Raw genomic sequence first — 23371 nt, forward strand, 5'->3', positions numbered from 1 at the left:
TTGGATCAACATGATTGATCTTTTTGTAAATTACCTCTATACAGGAAAGCAGAATTTGTCTGCATTGGGGTTAATACACATGCTGGTGCAGTAATTTGACTTCATTACTTATAGTAACACAGTGTAATGTATGTATAAATATATACAGGCTTGAGGCCACATGCACTGAATACATACATATATGCACTTGAAAAACTGCTTGGGGAAATATACCTCAGTGGTTAATAAAGTACTATTTTTTTCAGTTTATAAAATGTAAATTATCTTTATGCATATTCAAACACAAAGTTTTTCTTGTCGTGAATTAAAAGAGATTAGTGATCTAATTATATCTATCATCAGTCATGCAATCTCCCAGCATGATTACACTATTATGATGCCATAAGTAATTTACTGATATGGTGAATCATACTTTAACATATTAATCATTTGGATTTTAGTATTTTGATATTTTTTTCCTCAATGTTAAAATTCAGTTGTTCTCTGAACATTTTCAGTTATATTCCGAATGCGACGTCCTGGGAACGATTATCTCAATCTTTTTTCTTAGAAGAAGGGCTAACAGTCTATGCAGCCCTGCTGGTGAGCACTTGGTTTAGACTGTTAGAAACAGGATGGGAAGTTTCTGAAAAAAAAAAAAAAAAAATTGTCTCTCATTTTAGATAAGTATCCCACGGTTATTTTTACTTTTAACACAATCTATTTTTAAATATGCTTCTTGTGTCTTCTGCTGTCCTTAGAAATTCCATCTGCCCTTTTAAGCACTAATACTTTCTCTGTGAAGAAATTCTGTCTCTTGGCTTCACTCAGTGCAAATATTATTGGTGTTTCTTGACTCTTGCAATAACATTTCAGCATTCTCTTCAGAACTTTTCTCTCTAGCTGAGAAAGCCCAGGTGTTATATGTATTTATTTACACTTTAAATCTAAATTTAAATCCTGAACCATATTTTGTTTGCAAATGTGATGCCATCAGTGATTGTATATGCCAACCAATGACACAGAATTTCAGAATATTAAATTTAATTCCACTCAAATAAATCAATTTCACTGTTTTACTGCCCAACTTCCACTGGGAAAGAACTTTTCACATATAAGACATGTTCTTGTCTGAAATACTCTTTATTATCTCCTTGTTTTTCACATTAACGTTTTTAATTAGTGTTTCATACTGTCCAAACTTTTCAGTTTCACAACAATTGTCTATGATTATCTCAGATGTGAATTATATGCTTTTAATAGGTACAAAATTTGAGAGTAATTGAGGCATAAAACACTCTCTGTCAATGGTAAAGATAATCCTGTCAGAACAATTGGGAAAGCTCTGGCTATGGACTGCTTCAAGTATGGAGAATGTCTTTAAGCTTGCCTAAGGTTTGATGGCAACTTAAAAAAAGTGGAAAAAAATGCATTCTAGCACAAACAACTTCCTACTATTCAGTAAAAACAATCAGTCTTTCTAAGATACTAATTTATGTTCCTATTTCCTCTTAATAATCAAATGTTTAACAAAACTGTGGCTAAAGTCAGCTTTTCCCAGCTGTACACATTTAATTTATTTTCTGCAGAGAATAGAGGAATAAAGTTTTTGTTTGTCTTCATTAAGAAACCCTACAGGTTAGCATAACTAGCTATGGACACCAGTGTTATGTTTTGATACCTACACACCAGATGGCATGGAGTCCTTCCCACTGAACTGAAGGCTTGAGTGAGCTATTTTAATAAAGCAGACACAAAATATAAGTTGCCTTCTGTTTTTTCCACCTAAGTAAACTGAACAGTCACTACTTCAGAAACAGCACTAGTTTATAATGACAGAGTAAATCCCTTCCTTTACTACAGATAAATGAGCTCTGCCTGACATGTTCTGCTGCTGAAATGTAGGACTATATATCTTCTGTGAAATGTCTATTGTTTTGCTAAGTTTATAGCAGGAAGTGAATCAGGAGACGGGGACATTTTAGGCAGAAGTTCTATTGTAAAGCCAACAGCAACAAAGTAGCTTTAGGGATAACACTGTTTCATTTATTCTAATTAAGTTCCTAAAGCCATATAAAGAAGCTATTCTGTGGGAATCTTATTAATTCCTTCCATGTCAAAGAATTAATAGGGAGAAAGGTTAGTGCCCAGGAAGCAAGCCCCACTATTCAACTCTAGCAATAAGCTCCTTCTACACTGATGTCATTATAACAATTCCTGTAGCTGTTTAGAGCTTGTCTATTTAATTCTTCATACAATACCGTCGTTATGCCAGTGATCACTTGAGCATATGAAGAACAGTACTTTAGGACTGAGACACACATTTATTTTAGCTCTGCCTGGCAAGTTACTACGCTAGTTGAAGTCAGAACTTTTGAGATCTGTTATTTCTAATTTATTTTGCTCCACTGAAAGCCAAAACAGTTTCTTTACCCTACAGTTAGATACATTTGGAGGATGATTGGCCTAGGGCCACGGTTAGTTACTCAGACCTAAGAGCTTGTCTGCTTGCAGTCACTCAGATTTAAGCCCACTTAAGTCCTCTTAGTCAGAGGTAAACCAGTATTTAATCTTTTGGAGAATTAGGCTCTGGCAATAAGAGCTACCCTACCTTTGAATGAGAGCATCCACATGAAGTTAACATGTTTTATTATACGTTAGCATCACACCTTTAGTCAATTCCCCTTAACTCCTATAGTAGACGCATGCCCCAAGTGGCATACACATCTCTCTAATCACCTCAGTTCCAGCTGATAGCAGAGCATGCCCCAGGCTGTTATCAGTTTGCACACCACTTTGTACCATTAGTTCTGTCCTACTACAGCAATAGATTTAGTTAAGGATGCAGGAGCGAAAGGTTTAAGATTTTATCCCTGAGTAGGCAACTAGTTTTCATTTCTAGTTTCTCTTCCCCCTTACCAGATTTTCACCTTTACCTTTCAAGGCCGTGTACAAACAAGCATCTCACAGGGTGATAACCACATACTACCCCCCTCCCCCAGAACTATTAGCTATGACTGCTTTCGTTTCCTTGTCATCCTCCTGTTTCTGAGTCTGCAGACAAGCTGCTTCATGCACAGAGCAAACTCTCATTCCAGCTAACACAGAACATGACCCTTTCCTTATGCAAATTCCTTCAAAGAAGCATTGTATTTTTCAACGTCTTACACGGAAAATATAGGTATTACATAGCAATGGATGTTCCTAATTTTGAGTTTCTCAAGAACATTTCACTTACGTACATGAGGCTTCAAATTCTTCATAGAAAAGGAAGACTTCCTGCTTGCTTACAGGTTTTTTGTGGGTTTGTTTGTTACTGATAATCAGAAAGCCAATCTTAGTAATCTAGAATTTCATGTTATTTCAGTTTTGTTCCTTAAAACTCCCTTTGCATATGTAGGTTTTATCATGTATTGGAAGTGAAAATATAGTTAGGCCTTCAAACTTCAACCCCTGCAAAAAGCCTGTTGGAAAAGGCAATGAGGAGAAAGCAGTCTGATGTAACTAACCACTAGTCTGTTGTTTTTAAAAAGAAAGTGGAATAGGATCAGGAAAAGAGGGCCACTGTATCTGCAGTCTCTTTGACTCCTTGCTCTTTAAAGAACATTGCATCACTGAATTCATGTTTGGGTCAGCAGAATAAATTACTAGCAATAGATTGGTTGGAGATATAGCTGTGTAAAATGCAACATCAACATTTGAAATCTAAATTCTAGTTCTGAGATTAAGTATTACATAGTCAAAGATTCCTATTGGAGCTTTTTTAATTTTTTCCCCAACTAGTAATACTTCAATTTTGAGGTAGTAATGATAATTTTCTAGATATTTCACAGAGATATTTCATCCTCAAGTATGGTGTTTGAAATATGCTTTCCCAATACTACCGTGGCCAAAGAGACGGATTTGCTTGTTTCAAATTGGTAGCTCTGCTACAAATATATTTTCAATATAAAATACTGCTCTGCAAATACTATATGTGAATGAAATATATCTGCTACACACTGGGACAGAAATCCTTATTCTTTGAAAGCAATAGTAAGACTTCCACTGATTTAACATGATGACAACTTTTCAGAATGCATTGTTATACTAAGAGTGCAAGCTCAAATGAGTTGACCCTTTCCAAGCCATTAGAAAACCACCAATTAAATAAGAATATTCAATATTAGTACTATTACAGGTAGTGCCATTCCTATTCTGTCTTGTCAATATCTGCATTCTGCAGGCCCTGATTCAATTTGCTGCCTAGCTGTAAAGACACCATTGCCATCAGAGAGTACCACCTACAAACAAGTTTGGAAGAACAAGATTTTTTAGATGCTACCATCAGTTTTGGTTCATTGTGAAATTACAGCTAAAAAGTATCGCCTGGATTAAGTCTCCAAAGCCTTCTACAGCAACAAAACCTAATAACTCAGACATATTTTTGCTTTCACATTAAGCCTTCCCAAAAAGGAGACTGAAAGTCACTGCAGCTCAGTTAGTGTGTTATGACTTCTACATACTCAAAAAGTAACAGTGTGAAGTTGACTTTTTTAACCAGAATCTGCATTTCTCAGTAAGCCTCTTCCCTATAAAGTCCCACCAGTGTAGGCTGCACGAACAGGAAAGAAGATGAAGGGAAGGAGTAATCATTCTGTTATAGCCATCCTTGCTAGTGCTACTGTTACGACAGAACAAGACTACAACAACATCCTTTGTCCAAGCTGCTAAAGAAATTAATTACAAGCAGTGGAAACAGAAGTGAGAGAAAGCTCCGTTTTCCTTCTATCAGAGTATCCTCGTTGCATTGCCTGTCTGTAAGAAATATAACCATACTACAAAATACTATTTACTACAGTCTCATCGTTCCTAAGGCTGTCACTACTTCCTACTTTACCCCCAACAGGCAGTTGGGGGTAAAGCCGGAAACATCTGCCCACTAAATATCACATCATTAAAACAACACTTAATATCTGACCACACATCTACTTAAGAGTAGCTTACCTGTCAAGGTTCAAATATACAAGCAAGACTCACACTCAGGAACTACAAAAAAACCCCAAACCAAACACAAAACCTCAACCCCAAAAACTATGAGACCTGGAATTTAGATGAGCTTTACTATCCTGCAGTAATTGTCTTTTCTTAGCCTTATTTCAAGAGCCAACTTGAATATTTGTAGAGGCCAGTGAGAAGATTCAAGTCTGATGACCAGAGAATCAGTTGGATTTTGGTCTTTATTTTAACGGAATATACAAGATTAATCATGATGAGGATTACGCTTGGAGTGACTCATTCAGTCTACGTATTTCATTCTTTATTGCAAGGATGAATCCCAGATCATGTGTAAGGATATTGGTCAGCCCAGCCCACATCTGCCCTCCCTCCTCAGCCCAAACTGCTCTTGCCGGATTCTGTTCAGACTGAGAGTCATTAGCACCAACTGCCCCAAAACCCTCAGTTTGCGAGCAGCTGCCCTCTTCTAGCAGGACCTTCAAAAGCAGGAAAAGGACTGGCACTTTCTGTGGCGCAGGTGGTCTGTTTTACGTGTTCAAGAAACTAAAAAATTTTGGGAGAGGTTAAGTATGCTTTGCATGCACTTTAATGGCCTGCCACATAGGATGGCAAAGCACGTAGCCTGCTGCGGCAGGCAGATTGAGTATCGCTGCAGTATTGGACATTTGCAACTCTCAGCCTCCTTCGTCTTTCTCTCCACAATACTCCACCATCAAAAAAAAAAACCAAAAACCAAAACGGGAGGAGGGGGAAGGAGAATACAGCCAGCCAGAACTGTACATTGACATCTGTGAGTAACTGCCCAATAACTAGTGGAAATGCAAGTGGAAGCAACAGCCAATCACAGACCAAACTAGTTTATTTATATGCTATGCAGTTAGAAGACTGAAATACCTACTTTTAACTTTTGCTTTATACATTTTGGTAGCTAATCATCACAACTTTTGTTATCAGAGCTACCAGAAATAGCTTACCACATGCAACAGTATTTTTGTTATAATGCACACAAAATATACAAAAATATACAGATATTGTACTTATATACATGCATAAATACACAAAGAGATTTTGGTGCAAATTAGGATTTATCACTGGCTTCAAGCAATGAGACTTATTAGAGTATGTAGTTGTTCTGTCTGTTTTTCCACAGACATGCATTGTCTTGAAATAAAAATGGCTAGTGAAATAATGCATCGATATACCATTTGAAACACTCCCTCAGTCCATGAAACTTTCTACCTTTAAAGAGTTAGCAGCTCAAAACACTTAAATAAAAAACCCCAAACCCTCAGCATATAAAGAGTTGCTTTTAAATTTCTTAATACCAGTTATAAATCACTGACAATAGCCTCAACTCCATGTATTGCTATTTCTTCTAGTTACTCTTCTTTTACTAGCAAGAATCTGAACCATCACTGCGACAATATTAACACTCACCACTACCACCTTTTTAGAGAATCCACACCTCATTTATTACAGGGAGCTTGGGACAGGCTACTATAAGAAATAAATTATATCCGGAACAGCAAGGGGTTTCTTTCAGAATGCATATTTTGAGTTGTCATCTTTATAAAGAAAGTTCTTAATCATTACTGAGAGAATATTAGTTTATACAAAGTGTGTGTGTGTGTATATATATAAAATAATTACATATACATACATATATTATTGCAATAATCATCAAGTCATTGTATATCTAGTACAGTTCCTGGTTTTAGAGTGTTTGTTTCACTTCTTTTTAAAGGCTGTATTGTCCTCTTTTAATATTTCCCACACGCAATGCAGCAAAATAGAGGAATCTGGTAAAAAACTGCATTTTTGTTCATGGTGTCTTCCTACCAAGACTGCAGCTGTTTTTTCTGTTATCACTTCCAGGTAGTTAGTACAGGCTTTCCTGAATCTCTTGCACGATTTCCTTTTACTCCAGCAGATTGCCCAGAACGACTTCGCAAGTCACGATCAGGCCCATCACTTTGCGCCATCTCTTCATCATATCTGAAAATAAGATAACCCATTCAATGCCTTGTCCTGCTATTCACTACACAAACAAGAGTGGGTCCTCTATATTCTGTTTTGCTTAATCTCTAGCACTGAAATTTAATACAAGCTGTTCTACATACAGGTTTACACATGCAGAGTTTGATATGCAGCTATTATTCAAGGAAATGTTGGCCTCTTCTCCCAAGTGATGAGTGACAGGACAAGAGGAAATTGCCTCAAGTTGCGCCAGGGGAGATACAGACTGGATATTAGGAAAAATTTCTTTACTGAGAGAGTGGTATCACAATGGAATAGACTGCCCAGGGAGGTAGTGGAGTCACCCTCCCTGGAGGCATTTAAGGAGCGTGTAGACGTGGCACTGTGGGACGTGGCTTGATGGGCATGGTGTTCTGTGGTGTGGGTGGTTTTTTGTGCGGTTTTGTTGGATTTTTTTGGTTTTTTGTAATGGTTGGACTTGATGATCTTACAGGTCTTTTCCAACCTTAGTGATTCTGTGTGATTCTGTAATTCTGTGAAATGTACTACCACATGATGTTACAATACAGATCAACTGGAATATCTTCAGCTACTTTTTGAAAGAAACAAATCATCTGGCAGCTTTGGTTAAACTCCCGAGTTTGTGAAATTTCATGTTTGTGAAATTCCACACGTACTTCTGTATTTCTCCTCACTACGTAGGTCTGTGGTTAAGGAGGAACATCAGACTGTTGGCAGTTTTAATGAAGTCTTAAGCTATTGCTTCAAACAGAGGATTGTCAGCTGCAGTGTTAAAAAACTCCGCTGTTGCATCAGAGAGTGAGTAGGGAAAGAATGAGGTGAACAAACAACAGTGTGCTTAAATTAAATGCATTTGATGACATGTACTTTGTAACACTTAACCACAGTGACAAGTAGTTCTTTAAATATCTAAGCCCATTATGGCCTCAGATAACCTCTGTATATACTTACCTCCCAGCTGTGACACAAATTCCAAGCAGAAATTGGCTATAGATGCATAAGTGTAATTATCAAAAGATAATACTACAACATTTGGTAGAACAGTCATAATATAGACTTAGTTACACTATTGTATAGGTATTCGCAGCTACCATGTATATAACATTCATTAAAACTTAAATCATAATTCAGCCAACTCTTACATTTAACTGTCTTTACTAGTATACAGAAAGAGTATTTAAGATCAGTATGAACTAGCGGATCAACCAAGTACATAATCGCATTCCTGACATACTGAACAATTTTACCACTAGTGCTGGAGAACCTACCTGAACATTTTCTCAAAAAATACGAGAAACTGTATCATCAGTATGGTATTTAAATCAGTGTTCTTCTGCATAAGACCAATCAATCCTAGATACATCCTTCAGACACTCCAATATAAAGATCTGTCTCCTTCATTTCTCTCTTTGTAATACAGACTAAGGAATTTAAAAAATATCTGACAACTCATTATTATTACATCCACGAATTACAGGACTCAAGAGGCATCATTTCTATGAACTGAAAGAAAATTTGTATCAAATAGCTATTATATCTATTTAACTACCATCTATATATTACACTTGATACAATTAAAGTTCTACACATGTAGAAGACACTCTCTTTGCCTCTATCCCTCAAATCTAGCTGCTGGAAGCTCAGAAGGTACAGGCAGGGGCTTATCAGACAAGTAACATTCCCTCTGGAGATGAGGCGAGGCAACTCTGCTTTAATGCACTCCCACCTCCAATGTTGTTATTGCAGCTCCAAAAAAATGAAGTGGTACTTTGTGCCCTTTTTCCACATCAGAATGAAGTTCACCTTATCTCTGTGGTCTACACTACACATTAAAAAAGTGAGGTGATTGAAAAACTTTTTCATTTATATAGAACATTGATAAAACTTACAAGACTTCATAATTGCCAAGAACCTCTTTTGGTGGAGATTTATTCCATTTACAGTCTGGAATTTCCCCATTAGGCACAGCAATGTTAAGTGTGTCATTGATAAGATTATACTTTAAGATGCGATCATTAGCAGTACTGGAAGTAAGAGAAGGGGAAGCATTAACCTACAAAAGAAAAAAACAAAAAGTCAGCATCAAATTTTTGAGTGGTCTTTAGTTCTCCAAACAGCATGTGTGATGACTAGATGTATTATTTGAGAAATTAAGACTCAGCGTCTCAAAGCACATCTTTCAGTTCCTCAGACACTGGAGGGAATCCCCCAGTGGGCATTTTTCTTTTTACTTAAAAACAAAAGCACCACACCACTAAGTGTCTGCAGTGTCAGCCTGAAGAGTTTTGTTGAGACTAGATTCACCAGGGTTAACCAGACAAGACACAGATTTTTGTTTAATTTTCCAAGCTTACATGGATACAAAACCCATAAATTTCAGTGCTTACAATTTGCCTGGTTCACTCCAACAGCTGTTATATACAGGAATCTGTGGGTTTCTTCTAGGTAAACAGTTTTTATTTATGTTCTTAATCTGACTTCTCCCCTGTTAAATAGTGAGCTGGAGAAACACATACGTACTCTCTATTCAAAGCACTGCATTGCATCTTGTTTTAATTAAAATCGCATTTATTATGGAGAAGTGGTATCAAAGCAATAAACAGATTTTTTTTTTTTTTTAATAAAGTCCATTTACCTTTGATCTTTCACTTTCAATTAGACTGAGAAGGAAGAATGCTGGATAAAATTTATGTTGAACATACAGAGCCAAAGTTAATACATTAAAGAGAAATTTATGTGAAAAAAAAAAAAGCCTTCCAATTATCCCAATTATCCTTTGTGTGCCCCTTTTCTTTCCTCTCAACCTGCAATTTTAAGGCCATGACAGCATTTAAAACTTAAGTTGGACGTTACGCTCCATCGAGCCAGTGCCAATTTTCCAGCTACTCATACAGTATCTAATAGGGCTCTAACATTCAGACTGCCTCTGAAGTCCAGTTGTATGGATGCACTGGATTTAAAAGACAAAACAGAAAGTGACAAACAAATAGAAACAACAAACAAATAGGAAACAAAAGCACGTGCTAGCTTGGTCATCATGTGGCCAATTCTACTTTACAACATTTTTCTTAATCCACTTACCTGAGGAACAAAAGATACTGTTTCAAAAGAGGAAAGACTACATTGAAATCTACTTAGTTTTATACTGTGAAACGAGAAGGAAGTTGTTTTTCCTGTATTTTATGTAACTTTACCTCAATTAGCCATGGCTTAAGCTTGTCATCAATGATAATGTCATATCCATAACATTCAAAGCAGTGTTTATCATTATTCATTACAGGCTGAAAAAAAAAAAAAAAAGACAACAATATGTATTAAAATCAACAATTCAGTAAGTAACCTGATTACACACTTTATCTTCTAGAAATCTCATGTGATTATATTATGAATCTTCTACAACCATCTTCAGTGTTGTAACTCTAATATAAGCTTGCTAACTAGTAAGTTCAGGATTGCCTCTTTTTTCCAAGCTCTATGTAGATATTTCAATATTAATGATTGCATTAATGCCAAGTACTAAGTTACATTAGTTTTCCATTATGTTTCCAGCGTGAAAATAAAAGTGTTTTCATATTTTGCAAAAGTAATAACAATATTGAAAGCCTCCATGCATCAGAAGAAATCAGAAAGTTTTAAAAATTTATGTAACACAGCTTCACATAATGATGAGTTCTTTAAACTTCAGAAAAAGAAGACTTACTCAAAAGACATTTCTTTTATTATTCTGCTGTAACGATGCAGAAATTTGAGGTCAAACAATTACCAGATACATTTTAAAATTATAATTAGCTCAAGGCAACTATGATCCCGAAAGCCAAGAGAGACCAAGGACCAAGTTGTGCTTAGATGCACATCCTCTAGAGAATCAGTAGTTTTCCAGCATCTGCTAAACGTTTGCAGTATGCATGGTAAGACTTTTCTTCTATGCAAATCTCATCAGATCTTTTAAAGAAACCTTTGTAACAGGTTAGTGAGATGTTTTCCCCTAGACTAATAATGAAAGCTTTTCAGTTCTTCAGGGAGTGAAAGGGGGAAGGAGGAACAAGCATCTCTCGTTACGTTTGCCATTGTCAGAGGACCAAAACATTTCATGCTTAATAATTCTCAACACCTTTTTTCTTCTCTTTTAAGGTTCTGCTAACATTCGGATTAAATCATTTTTCTTCTCACATCTGGTTTCCAATATGATTGTACAGCAGAGGCTGAGTTGAGCCGTGCTTCCCCACCTCCCGCGGATCCTAGCTTCATGACCTTGTCCCTTTCTCATGCTGATTCTGGTGTTCATCTGGTCCTTCAGTGCAGTGATTCAGCTTATTATACTGGCAGAATACTAACCCATCACTAAAGCAAGATAGTAATTGTCAGTTGGGCAAGTGAGCTGATTCAGCTCATGATGGTGCCAGGACCAACACAAAAGAGATGACAGGACCATGCACTTGGGAACAGGACAGTCCTTAGCACCAGTGAGCTCTTCAGTTACCCCAGCTGACCCACAGAGGGATACCTGCTCTCTAACGTAATCATGGGATATTACCCAAACACTAGAAAGTCACTCAAGCAGAGGACTGGTTGCTACTTTTCTTTTTTCTTTTTTCTTTTTTTTTTTTTTTAAATAAGAGTTCATGATAACTATGTGACTCGTGTATAAAGAGGTGAAAGTAAGTTATGTAACTCTGCAGAACTAATAGCCTTACGTTTTCTTTGATAAATTGTCCTCCAGAGCTATTTTTTCTTTGACACATTTGTTATTGCTGAAATGACATCACACACCTTGGCAGAGCTTAATACTATTCACAAGGGCAGTATCAAGTCATACTAAATAGTTCACAAAGCCCTCAAGGAAAGAGATTCATTCACTTCTTCAATATGCACAGATAGCTCACCCACCCACCCAAGACTCAAGTTCACACAGCTCACAGAAATCAAGAGATAACAGAATTGCAGAAATCAGCATCAACACCATCACTCAAATAGCAGGAAATAGATTTTAGAGGTTTTGATGGCAAACTCACTTTCATGAGAAGCCTGCAGCCGTAACGCTATCACTGGCAGTATTCCAGGAACAGTACTCACCGCAACAGCCTTCAGTGACTGCACAATTATCCAGTGAATTTCATCAAACAATTTGTTTGTGACTTCCTTTCCACGGGTGCTCTCCAGATACAGGCGTAAGTTACTCACTGTCCATTTGCCTCCATGGATATGATTGTAATCATCCTGAAGAGTTAAGGAGTTAATTCATGCTAAGATTTTGAAGCGGTTCAGCAGTTTTGTTTCATTCACGCAGAAATCCCACTTACACTTACATACAAGTATTGCTCTAAAAACAAACTCAGCAAATTCTTTTCACTCTATTTTACAGCTTTATGAAGACCTCAGCTTTACTTTGAACTGCCCTCTATATAAACAACTGGGTTTATTATGGCTGTATATGTTTATATCACACATTGCAAATCAAGTAGTAAATCTTTCTTAGAAGAAAAAAACAACTGGTACTTTGACAGCTTTATAGTAAAACATAATTTATGATTTGGAAATATAAGTTTTAAAATGTGAAAGGCAAGAATTGAACTTTTTCCTTCTCTGGGGATAAGGGAGAAATAATTAAGTGAGCAATAGCTAAATTTCACTGAAGTTAGCTGTTTTAAAATGCAGCACTTGAAAGTGCTTATCTGTGTTTATTCATTTAAAATGTGACTTGTCTGTTTCCCAAAAGGCAAACAGGGTTATCTTCTTAATGGTGCTCCTGACAACAGTTACATTCAAGAAGACAGTGAAATGACACCTGAATTATTTTTAAAGGTTAATTTTTCAAGTAATTCAGTATTTTGATACAGAAAAAACACTAAGTGCTACTGAAACAGAACAGGGGGAAAAAAGGAGGTTACCATATATTTACCTTTTCAGAGGCTATCAAGGTGGTGCACTATATTCTCTTTAAATGGAAAGACAAGAGCAAACTGAGGGTATTCTTACTGTTGGAAAGACACATGTTCAGCCCTCAAATAACTCTCAGGACAAATGCTTTGTCCCTTTATAAAGGTTCTCCTCAGAGCACTTCTGAGAATTAATGATTGTATGCCTGCTAAATTATAAAACAGAATGCATAGAGCAGAAAAAAAGTTCTCAGAGGAACAAAATCTGTCATCCTCTAAGACAAGGTCAGAGAAGCCTCTATCTATTTTTAGGCTTTTTCTACAGCTCCCCCCTTAGTAAATTAGGAAAACTAGACTGTACAAATAAAGATCTGAAACATGGTTCTCAGGACTTGCTGCATGGAAAAAATGTCTTGAGACCAGATTCCAGCAAGGGAACAGAGATCAAAGTTTCAACCCTCTTTGCATTTCAGAACAAGTACTCAAATCAAAAGAGATTGCAACCTTGTAGAGCTTTACACAATCACAGCTGTTTAATTAAAAATACTAAACCAAAGTACAATATTGCAGGCTACACAGAAGATCACCAATCGAAAATAATTAAGTAGAAGAATTACTGTTGTTTTGTCTGTATTACACATACAGTGAATAACGACTTAGAACTGTATTTTCCATCACAAACATTATGATGGCTATACTGACTTACCCTCCTTCCTTCATTTTACCCTTTCCTTCTCCCCGATACTGAATTGTAAGGTTTTCAAATTAGGGATGTTTTCCCATGAGCTTGTAGGGTACAAACACACTGGAACTCTACAGTTCACGTAGGAATTAGAGTGGAGATTGACAGCTAGAACTTAAAGAGCTTTTCCAGACAGCCTCATAATTTTGATAAATTACTTGACAGTTCATACTAGATTCTTCTTCTAAAACTGTACAGCCTAATTGCCTCCAAACTTACAGACACATTTAAAACAGAAGGACAGATAGGATGGCTTTACATTACACTTTTCTCACTTCTTTCTGCAAAACTCAACAGATATTAGTGGTTCAGAATTTCTAAAAAGTTTTTCAAATACTATAGTAACGACTCCACATTTTTAAGCTACAACTTCTATACCCGTTTCTGTTGTCCTTTCTTCTCTCAAAGTGACCTCACCACTACTTTCACTTCTACTTTTATTCGGGAGAAATCTTGAAGGCCATTCTTTAACTGGCAGAGAAGATTAAAGGTTGCATAATAATGGGATAGGCAACATATCACATGCGTCACCTGTTCACTGCTACTGGCAACAGCACCATGACTGATGCTGTAAGTTGTATGGGTTCTGCTTTCACCATGACTAATTCTCAGTGTGCCCTGTCAAACCATAATGTGTTTGAAACACTTCACAAATCGGCACCTGAGCAAGAAAATGTTTGTAGTACTGAAAAATGCTATATTTTGACACTTGCCCTGGTATATAACTACCACCACAAGTGAAATTTATAATTGACATTGTTGTTACAGCAATATCCAGCTAAAAACAGTTCTGCTATGCTGCACATCTTACAGAACAATAACAGACAAGGCACATTTAGCAAGGTTGCAATTTAAGATACATTATATGTATCTTGTGTGTGAGTGTACGTGTATACACATATGAATATGTATGCACAAGTGTATGCATACGTGTATGTACATACACGTTTATTTTCCATACTCTTAAAATAAAACCTATGAAATTAGGAAGTGCGACAACACAGTTTTAATTACTGTAACAGAGACATGGTTTATAAATCACAGACATCCGCTGAAAACGCAAAACGGACAGTCATCATCATCAAGTGGACTCCCTGAAGAAAACAAGGCTTGGGCAGTGATACTGCATGCCCATCTGCTCATGTCACCCCTGACCCACTAGCCTTTCCTCCCACTGGTGAATTTCAGCCTGTTTTGACACAGGGAAGTGCTGTCAAAGCTATCAGGTTTCCACATGTTTTATGAATATCAATGGCAAATTACAGGACAGAACTGTTCTCAAGCAGAACTCCATCTTTGTCCATTCAAGAGGAAGCCACCAGCTGGCCAGGCAGCAAACATTTCTCTCCAAGCTCGAAACTGCACATTCCCTTTCTTACCCACGGAAGGAAGGTGGGGGTGGGGGGGAACATAGCAAGAAGCTGGAAAGTACTGTGATGAGTAAGTGCTGGAAATAGGAAAGCTGAATTAACTGCATGGGAGGGAGAGAGAGAGAGAGAGAGAGAGAGAGAGAGAGAAAGGGAGATCAGGAAGGTGATATTAAAGTGCTATTATAAAATACAAATCCACAGGAACCAGGCTTCATTAATTCCACTGCTCACAGAATCAATTGCTAAGTGAGCATATTAGCATTTAAATGACAGAAGCCTTGAAAAAAAAAAATCCTGCTTTCAACTACTGCAAGTCAATACCGAAGATATCATGGTCTATTACAGAGCTGCAACCCATTATCTTGCATACTTTTGATCTGCAGTCTTCTGAAATTTATTTATTTGTAAGTTCAAGTTGAAGTATTTCAATTGTAAGATGATGAAGAACATGACAAATAAAACCTTTTTATTCCAAGTTTTTGGGACAATTTAAGAAAATCAGTCTTGCTACAAAAAAACCCCTAAGAACTCAGTACACTTACCCCGTGTTTCTGAATGGCAACATTTGTAAGATGTACAAACATGTTATCCAATTCACTTGTACTTGGTGTATATTTTACTGTGCAAAACCGGCAAAATCCAAGTTTATACCTTAAATGCAAAAAGTCATTAAAATGTGTTAAACCCCAATAAGAAATGAGGAAAAGAGCATCCTAGGATACCGTGTACATGTTAAACTTCTTTGCGCAACAAGCGCAACATTATTTTGCCTACGTTAAACATTCTCTCAAAACAAGATACAAATATATACAATCTTACATGTAACATCTCAGTGGACGATATGTAGATACTAAAACATACAGACGAAGATCAAATTTCTTTCCACCAATAAGTAATGGATTGTTGATATAGAGAGAAATCACATAGGCTTCTTTGGAAGACTGAGATATAAACCTGAAAAACACAAATCATGTTTCAGAATGTGACAATTGCAAAGATACACTCTGGTAAGCCTTTTTCTTCTCTAGAAGCAGTCTATAAATTTTGGATTGACTGAAATCTTGCATCTTTTGCCAAGAGAATGTATAAAGTTGCAGTGGTTAATAATATGCACTTGGCATCAGGCATTTTTTACCAAAAAAAGTTAAACATACTAAACAGATGACCAGGATCAATTAAGCATTTAAACTCAGTTTTGAAGTTAACAGAGTAGCTGACTGAACCATTCAGAATGCAGCTCTACAAGCCAGTCTTTTCCCTGGGGAGAACTTAGAGCTTGGCACGGTTCAGACAAGCAAAGAGTACGTATTACATTACCTTCATTAGTCAAGGTCTTATACTCCTAGAATATTTGTATTTATCCTTCGTGTGCAATTGCAAACCACTGTGAAAAGCTAAGATAACTTTCAGATTATGACATTCTTCAGATTCCAAGTCAAATAGGGGGAAAAAAAAAAAAAGAAAAAAAGACAAGTGCTATTCAGCCAGTCACTTTAAAACAGAAAAAAATTTAACATTAGTTGTGCGATCAAAACTTTTGCTAGCCAGAGAAAAACATAGATTGCTAACCTGTTTCATCCATTTGGAAGTAGATCACCAACATGGGGTGTATTATTTTGTACTCCAAATGGAAAATGTATTTATTTCATATAAATGCATTCTTCCTTTGTACTAATTTAAAAATTGAATTATTATATATTAAATAAAAGAATTACTGAAATTGTTTAGGGAAAGATTTTTCTCTTGCTTCCTGTTATGTAATACTATGAGCAGAACAATTTATTTTTGTGCAATTTTTCCCCCAACAACACTGAAAGCTTTTTTATAAAGAATAGTTAATTGAACAGTTCTTTGTACCTCCTCATACCAAAACAGATCATATTAAAACCTGTTTGAAGGAGGAAGTCAGATAACAACTGAGATTAAATGCAAAACTAACTATATAATGACAAAGCAATAATAATGGAATACTTTTCCCATGCACCAGACAATTAGCATTTTGATGTGGTTCACCTGATTATAGAAAGTACAGTAAAGGGTTTGGATTTTAAGAACTTACGAAGAAGTTTTGCTATCTCGAGACCATTTTTTAATTTGGGAGAGTTTATTGATTAGAAATATTCCTTTTCCTTGAGCTTTGCCGCAAGGTTTCATAATCCAAGTGCTGGAGGGATTTTTTCTGAATTCTTCAACAAAGAGATTATAATCGGCAGGAAGCATAAAAGTAACAGGAACAAAATCTGAGTTAAGGAAAAAAAAAAAAGGTGCACAATTAAGGACACTGTATCTGATAAGGCTATTGACACATATATACTAAAAAAAAATTTCTGTCTTCTCAGTTTTCCAGTCTGGCATGATCCACCTTCAGTAAGACTCATGTTGCTTTTTATGTCATTCAAATTCTAGTTTGTAGTTTTTACTTAAACAAACAATTGCAAAATATTGCATGCTGCTGACTTCAGATTAATAGACTTTAATTCACATTAATCTATTTTCTACTGTTTATATGCTGTGAAATTAGAGTATTATATACCATTCCAACTTAACTTCATCAAACTTTCTCAATTTCCTATGTCAGCTTTTACCATTCTGCTAACCACCTTATCAACCTCTATGCATGCAAAAACACGAATGCTGATGTTGCTTCCCCTCTGGATGTGGTTATTTTTATTTCCATGTAACTCCCATTAGTCATTCTTATTTGTTTCCACAATCAGTATTACTGAAATCTAAACAAAAGCATTTCTCACTTTTTGCTATCAGATTATCTTCACTTCCATCCACACAAAACTGCTTCTTTCTTACATGGATGAACAGTGCTTTCATTTCACTTTCACAAGATGTAAATCAACATAACATATCCCCATCTCTGTTTCACTCCAGTGCCTTCTGACCTCCAAAACAACTTCACTCTCCTTATTCCTGATCTATTGCTGGCTTGGTTTGGGGATTTTTTGGGGGTTTTTGTGTGGGTTGTTTTTTGTTTTTTTTTTTATTTTCTAGCAGTCATGACTTGTTCTCCAACTTCCCCCAAATTTCTTCTCTGAAGAGTTTGTTCATTCAGTTCTGTCTAGAGACCTTCTGCAAAAGTTGATTTTAGTTTTTGCTCCAGTATAAGTTTTTCAGATAATGTTTTTTAATTTTTTAATTAAAACTTCTCCAACCCTATCTTACATGAAGTTCCAGAGCCCTTTGGTTTCACCACTAATCTTACTTCAAAGTAACTTAATCCCACATTTTTCCTCTGCAAAATAATTTAAAAATAAAACAATAAAACCAACCCAGCAAAAACCCAACCAACCAACCCCTTCCCTCCTCTAGACTCCCCTGCCCCAAACACAAAAAGCCTAGTTACAAATCTATTTCTGTACCCTTACATTTAAAAATAATAATTTCATTATCACTTCACCCAATGTTGCTTCAGCTAATGCTGCACTGGTAGATTCAGTCTTCTTTAAGGACCTTACTACTTACAAAACTAAGTCTAAATAAAAAAAACTTCCATGCATACAAACTGCATTTGTTCTCCTCCTTGAATAGCGCTGAATACTAGCAAGTACACAGTGGAGGAACTGGGCCTTAGTGCTGTGGTAATATGACAGGGAAACAGAAATGTTGAATCTTTTATTCCTGCTTTGTCTCTAATTTCAACAAAGATCCTCAGCGAGTGGCAGCCCCTCTATTCCTCTCAATTTGTAAAATATTAGCCATTATCCTTCAAAGCAAGGTTTGTGAAAAGCTTTGAAAATGTAGTATTTCACATGGAATGTTCACTACTACTGTTTTTATCACTTTCCCAATTCTTTTGTTTCCTTATGCTCTAATGGCAGATGTGAGGGGAGGGAAAAGGAGGAGAAGACAGAAAAACAAGCTGTTAGGTTTGCAGAATGCAGCAAACAATTTTAGGATAAAGTGCACTTTATTTAATTGACAGGGACAATGCACTTCAAGATAGTCACTTTAATGTTCTAACACTTCAGAGGTTCAGTGCTTTATGTACAGAAAAGCTAGCTCAATTCCAGGTTATTGACCACAGAGGAAAAAAGATTAATGCTGATAATGAGAACCACATACCCAAATAAATGTATTTCCCATTTTCATCCTTTTCGGCAAGAGGACTTCCTTCTTTCTCAAGTTCTTTCCTATATCGCTTGATATTCTTTACCATCAAATCTTTCCTGGTCAGTTCATAATGGTTTGGGAAATGATTGACAATTTGGTCATCAGAGAGGCGATAACCAGTTTCCACACTGAAAACATTTCTGATTGTTTGCACGCTCATCCTGAAAGCAAAGACAGATACCAAACGATTTCTCCCAAACAACACAACTCAGGAGGACAAACACAACTCAGGAGGACAAAGTTGAAATCTTTTTGTTTGTTACATTCGCTTCATCTTTCCTCTCTCATTTATCTTTATAGTATAATATTTTGCTGCAGTGACAATCCAACATATCCTGAACCTCTATTAGCAAAACCAATGAAATCCTGCCAGAGGTTTTATCGATCCCTCTACTACTACTGAAATTGGGGCAGACAGTGAGGAAAGGAAGATGACAACCTGGCCCTACTGGACTCTGTTGATAGTCAGGTCAACCCCCAGCAGGGCCTAAAAATGACTGATATGCACCCAAACGCTACGGAAGAGTCTTTCCAAAACTTCTACTTTGCTCTCTGGAAACTCAGCTTTCCTCTTAAAAAAAGTGACAACAGCAACTTCCTACTGACTACCTTGCTATTTGGATTGTAAAGGACTTCAAGCATATGAATTGAAAACAGCAATTCAGAGATCTTGCTAAAAACACCCGTAAACACCAGATCAGAAGGCTGCAGTGACGAAGTCATCAAATCAGTTATCTACTTCATTTTTCACAGAAGATAAAGAGCAGGGCCATAGAGATGAAGAATTTTCTGTATTAGCTATCTCACATTGGAAATTTAAGAACATTTCCTGAATGCCATCAATCTACTATGTTGTCATTTCAGAAAGAAAAAAACAAAACACAAAAACAAAACAACCATTCACATAACAGTTTCCATGAGTGCCCTGTTCCCCCACTCCCCCCCAACCACATTCCAAAAGCATGAGCAGATTACTAGATTCCTACCCATTTAAATAAGTGGTTTACAAAGGGTACATTTGGCAGCATAAACCACCATTCTGTCGTATTTGAAAAGGACAATATAAATTGTTTGGTTTATTTGAAGAGTACTGTTTCTGCCAATTAATAGATTACTGCATTCTAGGACAGCATTTCACGGTCTTACATTAGACAAATGCCAAATAAGAAGCTAGATTATTTACCCTCGTCCTTTCACCATTATCTTGATTTAATTTAACATTCACTCTCAGTATTGAAATGTTGAATAATTAGTCTGCATATAAATCATTATCATGAAGGAGAAGGAAAGTACAGTTCTCAAGGCCTTCATTACAGGAGCCTGCACTCTGGTAACAGGGCAAGCCTCCATCACATTGATACAAGAATATTTTATCATATAGTGGAGCTGTGTACTCTTGGATTATTTTGCTTAGGTTGTGTTGTCAGAAAATTTTAGGAAAAGATACATTCAAAGATTCCCTTCAGGTCAAAATCACCTCCAACAGTAGAGGAAAAATTCTCCTTACTGCATACAAGAAATTTGACTGAAATCAGGTATCAGATTTCAAAACAAAAAACACTGAGCACAGCCTTTCCCCTGGGCTTTTTACAATTGGTATTCCCAAAAGTGATAGATATCTTGCTAGGTCAGTGACTTTCCACTCCCTGACAAAATCTTTGGCAAACTGCAGAGATACATGAGATCAGTAGCATGGGAATGGATTCATGCAGATGGGACCTTCTGCCCTGAGGAACACCAATGACTTTAGCAGGCCTGCACAGATACAGGAACCTCCCAACACAAATCTGAACAGAAGACCAGCAACAGCATAAGACATTATAGGAGCAATGAAACAACACTACACTCTTAGGAGCACTGTAGTAAATTAATGCTAATTTCTGCATATTTTGTTTTAATATGTGTTCTTTAATATTAATATTTAAATAATTGAATTATTGAATTATTAAATAAATATTCAATACGTGTAAATACTAATGGTATTAACATAAGATATTAAAATACTTCACAGATTTAGAAATTGGTATTTTAAATGTACTTACCAATAAAAATTCCAGTCTTCATTTTCTGCCACCTGAATCCAGCCTCTTTTTTCAAAGTTGTTTATTAGAACAGATTTTTCTATGTCAGTTACCCACTTTACTTTTCCTGCCATTATCCTAAAGCAGAATCAACCTGTTAGTAAAGAAAAGTTTAAAGATGTGAAGTTGAAAACAGGGGAGAATACAAAACGTGAAAGTCAAAGGGGAAGAAAAGGGGCATCCAGAAAGCACTTTAACTTAAGTAAGCTAGAAGTAGTAAATTAATTTAAAAATCAAGGAAAATAACATCTTAGGTTCAGTTTGAAACCCTGCATTTGTGAACTGGACAACTACAAGCAGGGACACTAGTTACAAGGTCCTTTCACACTCCCCAGCCAATCCACCTTTTATGAATGGGCACACAGCTCATGTCTTCTCTTAAATATACTAATGACAGAAATCACTATCGTACACTTATTGGGCAACGTTTACAGAACCAAGTGTAGAGCACAGACATTTTATTATTTCTAACCAAAACTTATATGCATATAATCTTTTTTTAAGTTGGAGAGTTCATATGGATCACTTAGTGACTGTAGGCAAAAAGAAAACGATTCCAAGAGAAATCCCTTACGTGCGCTATCAAGAATCACGATTTGCTATACTGAAAGGAAAGGAACCAAAGTAACATTACCAAGTTTGCGTTGTCTTCTCTGTATTTCATGCAGCCATGATTTTCCCTTCTGCTGTAGCTGGGGGGTGGGATAAACTTCTGTCATTGAACCCTTGACACAGGGATCTCCCCAAACCTAAGGTTGTTAAAAACAGTCCTTATAAGCTGCATTTCAATTCATGACACCTAGGTGTCACTTTCTACATTAGATCTCTCACTTGTCCAGATCAGCCTTTTCTGTTAGACTCACACAATCATTCTGGTTGGAACGGACCTCTCAGGAGGTCTCTTGTCCAGTCTCCTGCTCAACGCAGGGTTAGCTATGAGGTCAGACCAGGTTGCTCAAAGCTTTATCCAGCCATATTTTGAAAAGCTCCAAAGATGTACAGCTTCTGTGGCCATCCTGTCTCACTGCTTGACTGGCCTTATGAGGAAAAGTGGTTTAGGTTTTTTTCATATATTTTTTCCATATATTTTGAATGTCTCGTCTTTCAGCTTATGCCTGTTGTCTCTCATCTTCCCCCCCTTCACCACGCTAAAAAGCCTGAGTCTGTATTCTTGATAACCTCTCATAGGTACAGGCAGGCTGCTATTAGGTGACCCCAGAGCCACCTCTTCTCCAGGCTGAAGATTCACTGTTGCCCCAGCTTCCCACCAGACAAGTGCTTCAGCCCCCTGACCACCTTGGTAGCCCTCCGCTCAACTCACTCCATTTTAATCGATGTCTGTCTTGTTCTGGGGGGGCTCAAGTTACTTTTATCCATCCTCTGATATATTGTGTTACATCCTTGCCCTTTTTGTTTGAGAAAGACAGCCAAATCTAGCAAGGTAGGAATGCACAACAAATGCACTGAAGAAGGAGTGAGGACAAGCCCAGCACCCACAATTGCTACCTCTGAAGAGCACGTTGAAGCTTTCTGACAGCAGCAGGCACTCACCTGCTTGCACTCCCCTTTACAAGGGCTGTTTGGCAAGAACCCCTTCCCATGGTGTCTCATATTGTGCATTAATGTAATACCAATGAAGGTGGTGGCAAAGAAACATGAATTGAAGCATGTCATGCTTTGTGAATACATAGTCTAGAGCCAAAAGCCTACAATCCAGTTGATGTGGACAGAACACTATACTTTATACAATGAACAACATATCTACCCCGTCTCTTAGTAAGTGGTGAATCCCAGCCTCCCAGGATCTAGGCCTGATTGATATCTAACTATTAAGCAAGCTAACACATATTCATGAGCAAAGGATAATAAGTGATAAAGTCAAGGGTTGAAACTGCTTATGAGAGCTGTCTATGTTGCTGTTTAGTCTTTCTGCAGTTCATTCCACAAATTAATTTTACAATTGCAGCCTAGTGAATTTTCATAGTTATGCTTCACAGAAATCAACTGCAGAGAAGTGCTGATTCAGAAGAAAATGTCTTTGAGCCAGAAGCAGATTCTTTGGCACAAGCCTCTCCCAAGAACAAAAACCGCCATGCACGGAAGTGGGAGAGAGTGGAGTTACACACACACGTAACACCATCTACTGCTCCCTCTACATATACTTTTCCATTGACAAGTCAATTAAAACTTCAAATCACCTTCACT

The 23371-nt window shown here is 36.9% G+C and overlaps 1 protein-coding gene across 1 annotated transcript; it reads right to left on the minus strand.

The window, feature by feature from the left end:
* Positions 1-149: 149 nt before the first annotated feature.
* Positions 150-21816, minus strand: TTLL1 (TTL family tubulin polyglutamylase complex subunit L1). Its single transcript, XM_059816661.1, has 11 exons — positions 21801-21816; positions 21128-21260; positions 19038-19246; positions 17023-17203; positions 15783-15917; positions 15506-15614; positions 12049-12192; positions 10170-10256; positions 8865-9028; positions 6817-6972; positions 150-625 (listed from the first exon to the last, which is right to left on the minus strand). Exons 2-10 carry the CDS (start codon positions 21238-21240, stop codon positions 6843-6845), a joined length of 1272 nt encoding a protein of 423 aa, XP_059672644.1. The 5' UTR covers positions 21241-21260; positions 21801-21816; the 3' UTR covers positions 150-625; positions 6817-6842.
* Positions 21817-23371: the final 1555 nt, after the last annotated feature.

The sequence above is a fragment of the Gavia stellata genome, chromosome 4 (assembly GCF_030936135.1).
Source record: "Gavia stellata isolate bGavSte3 chromosome 4, bGavSte3.hap2, whole genome shotgun sequence".
Taxonomy (NCBI): domain Eukaryota; kingdom Metazoa; phylum Chordata; class Aves; order Gaviiformes; family Gaviidae; genus Gavia; species Gavia stellata.

Bases quoted from the DNA above. Each gene is read 5' to 3' on its own strand.
- TTLL1 (XM_059816661.1), bottom strand. From the start codon at position 21,240: ATGGCAGGAAAAGTAAAGTGGGTAACTGACATAGAAAAATCTGTTCTA. The intron at 19,247-21,127 runs GTAAGTACATTT...CTTTGCTTTCAG, and splicing joins GAAGACTGGAATTTTTATTG to GATGAGCGTGCAAACAATCA. The intron at 17,204-19,037 runs GTATGTGGTTCT...TCCTTAACTCAG, and splicing joins TGGGAAATACATTTATTTGG to ATTTTGTTCCTGTTACTTTT.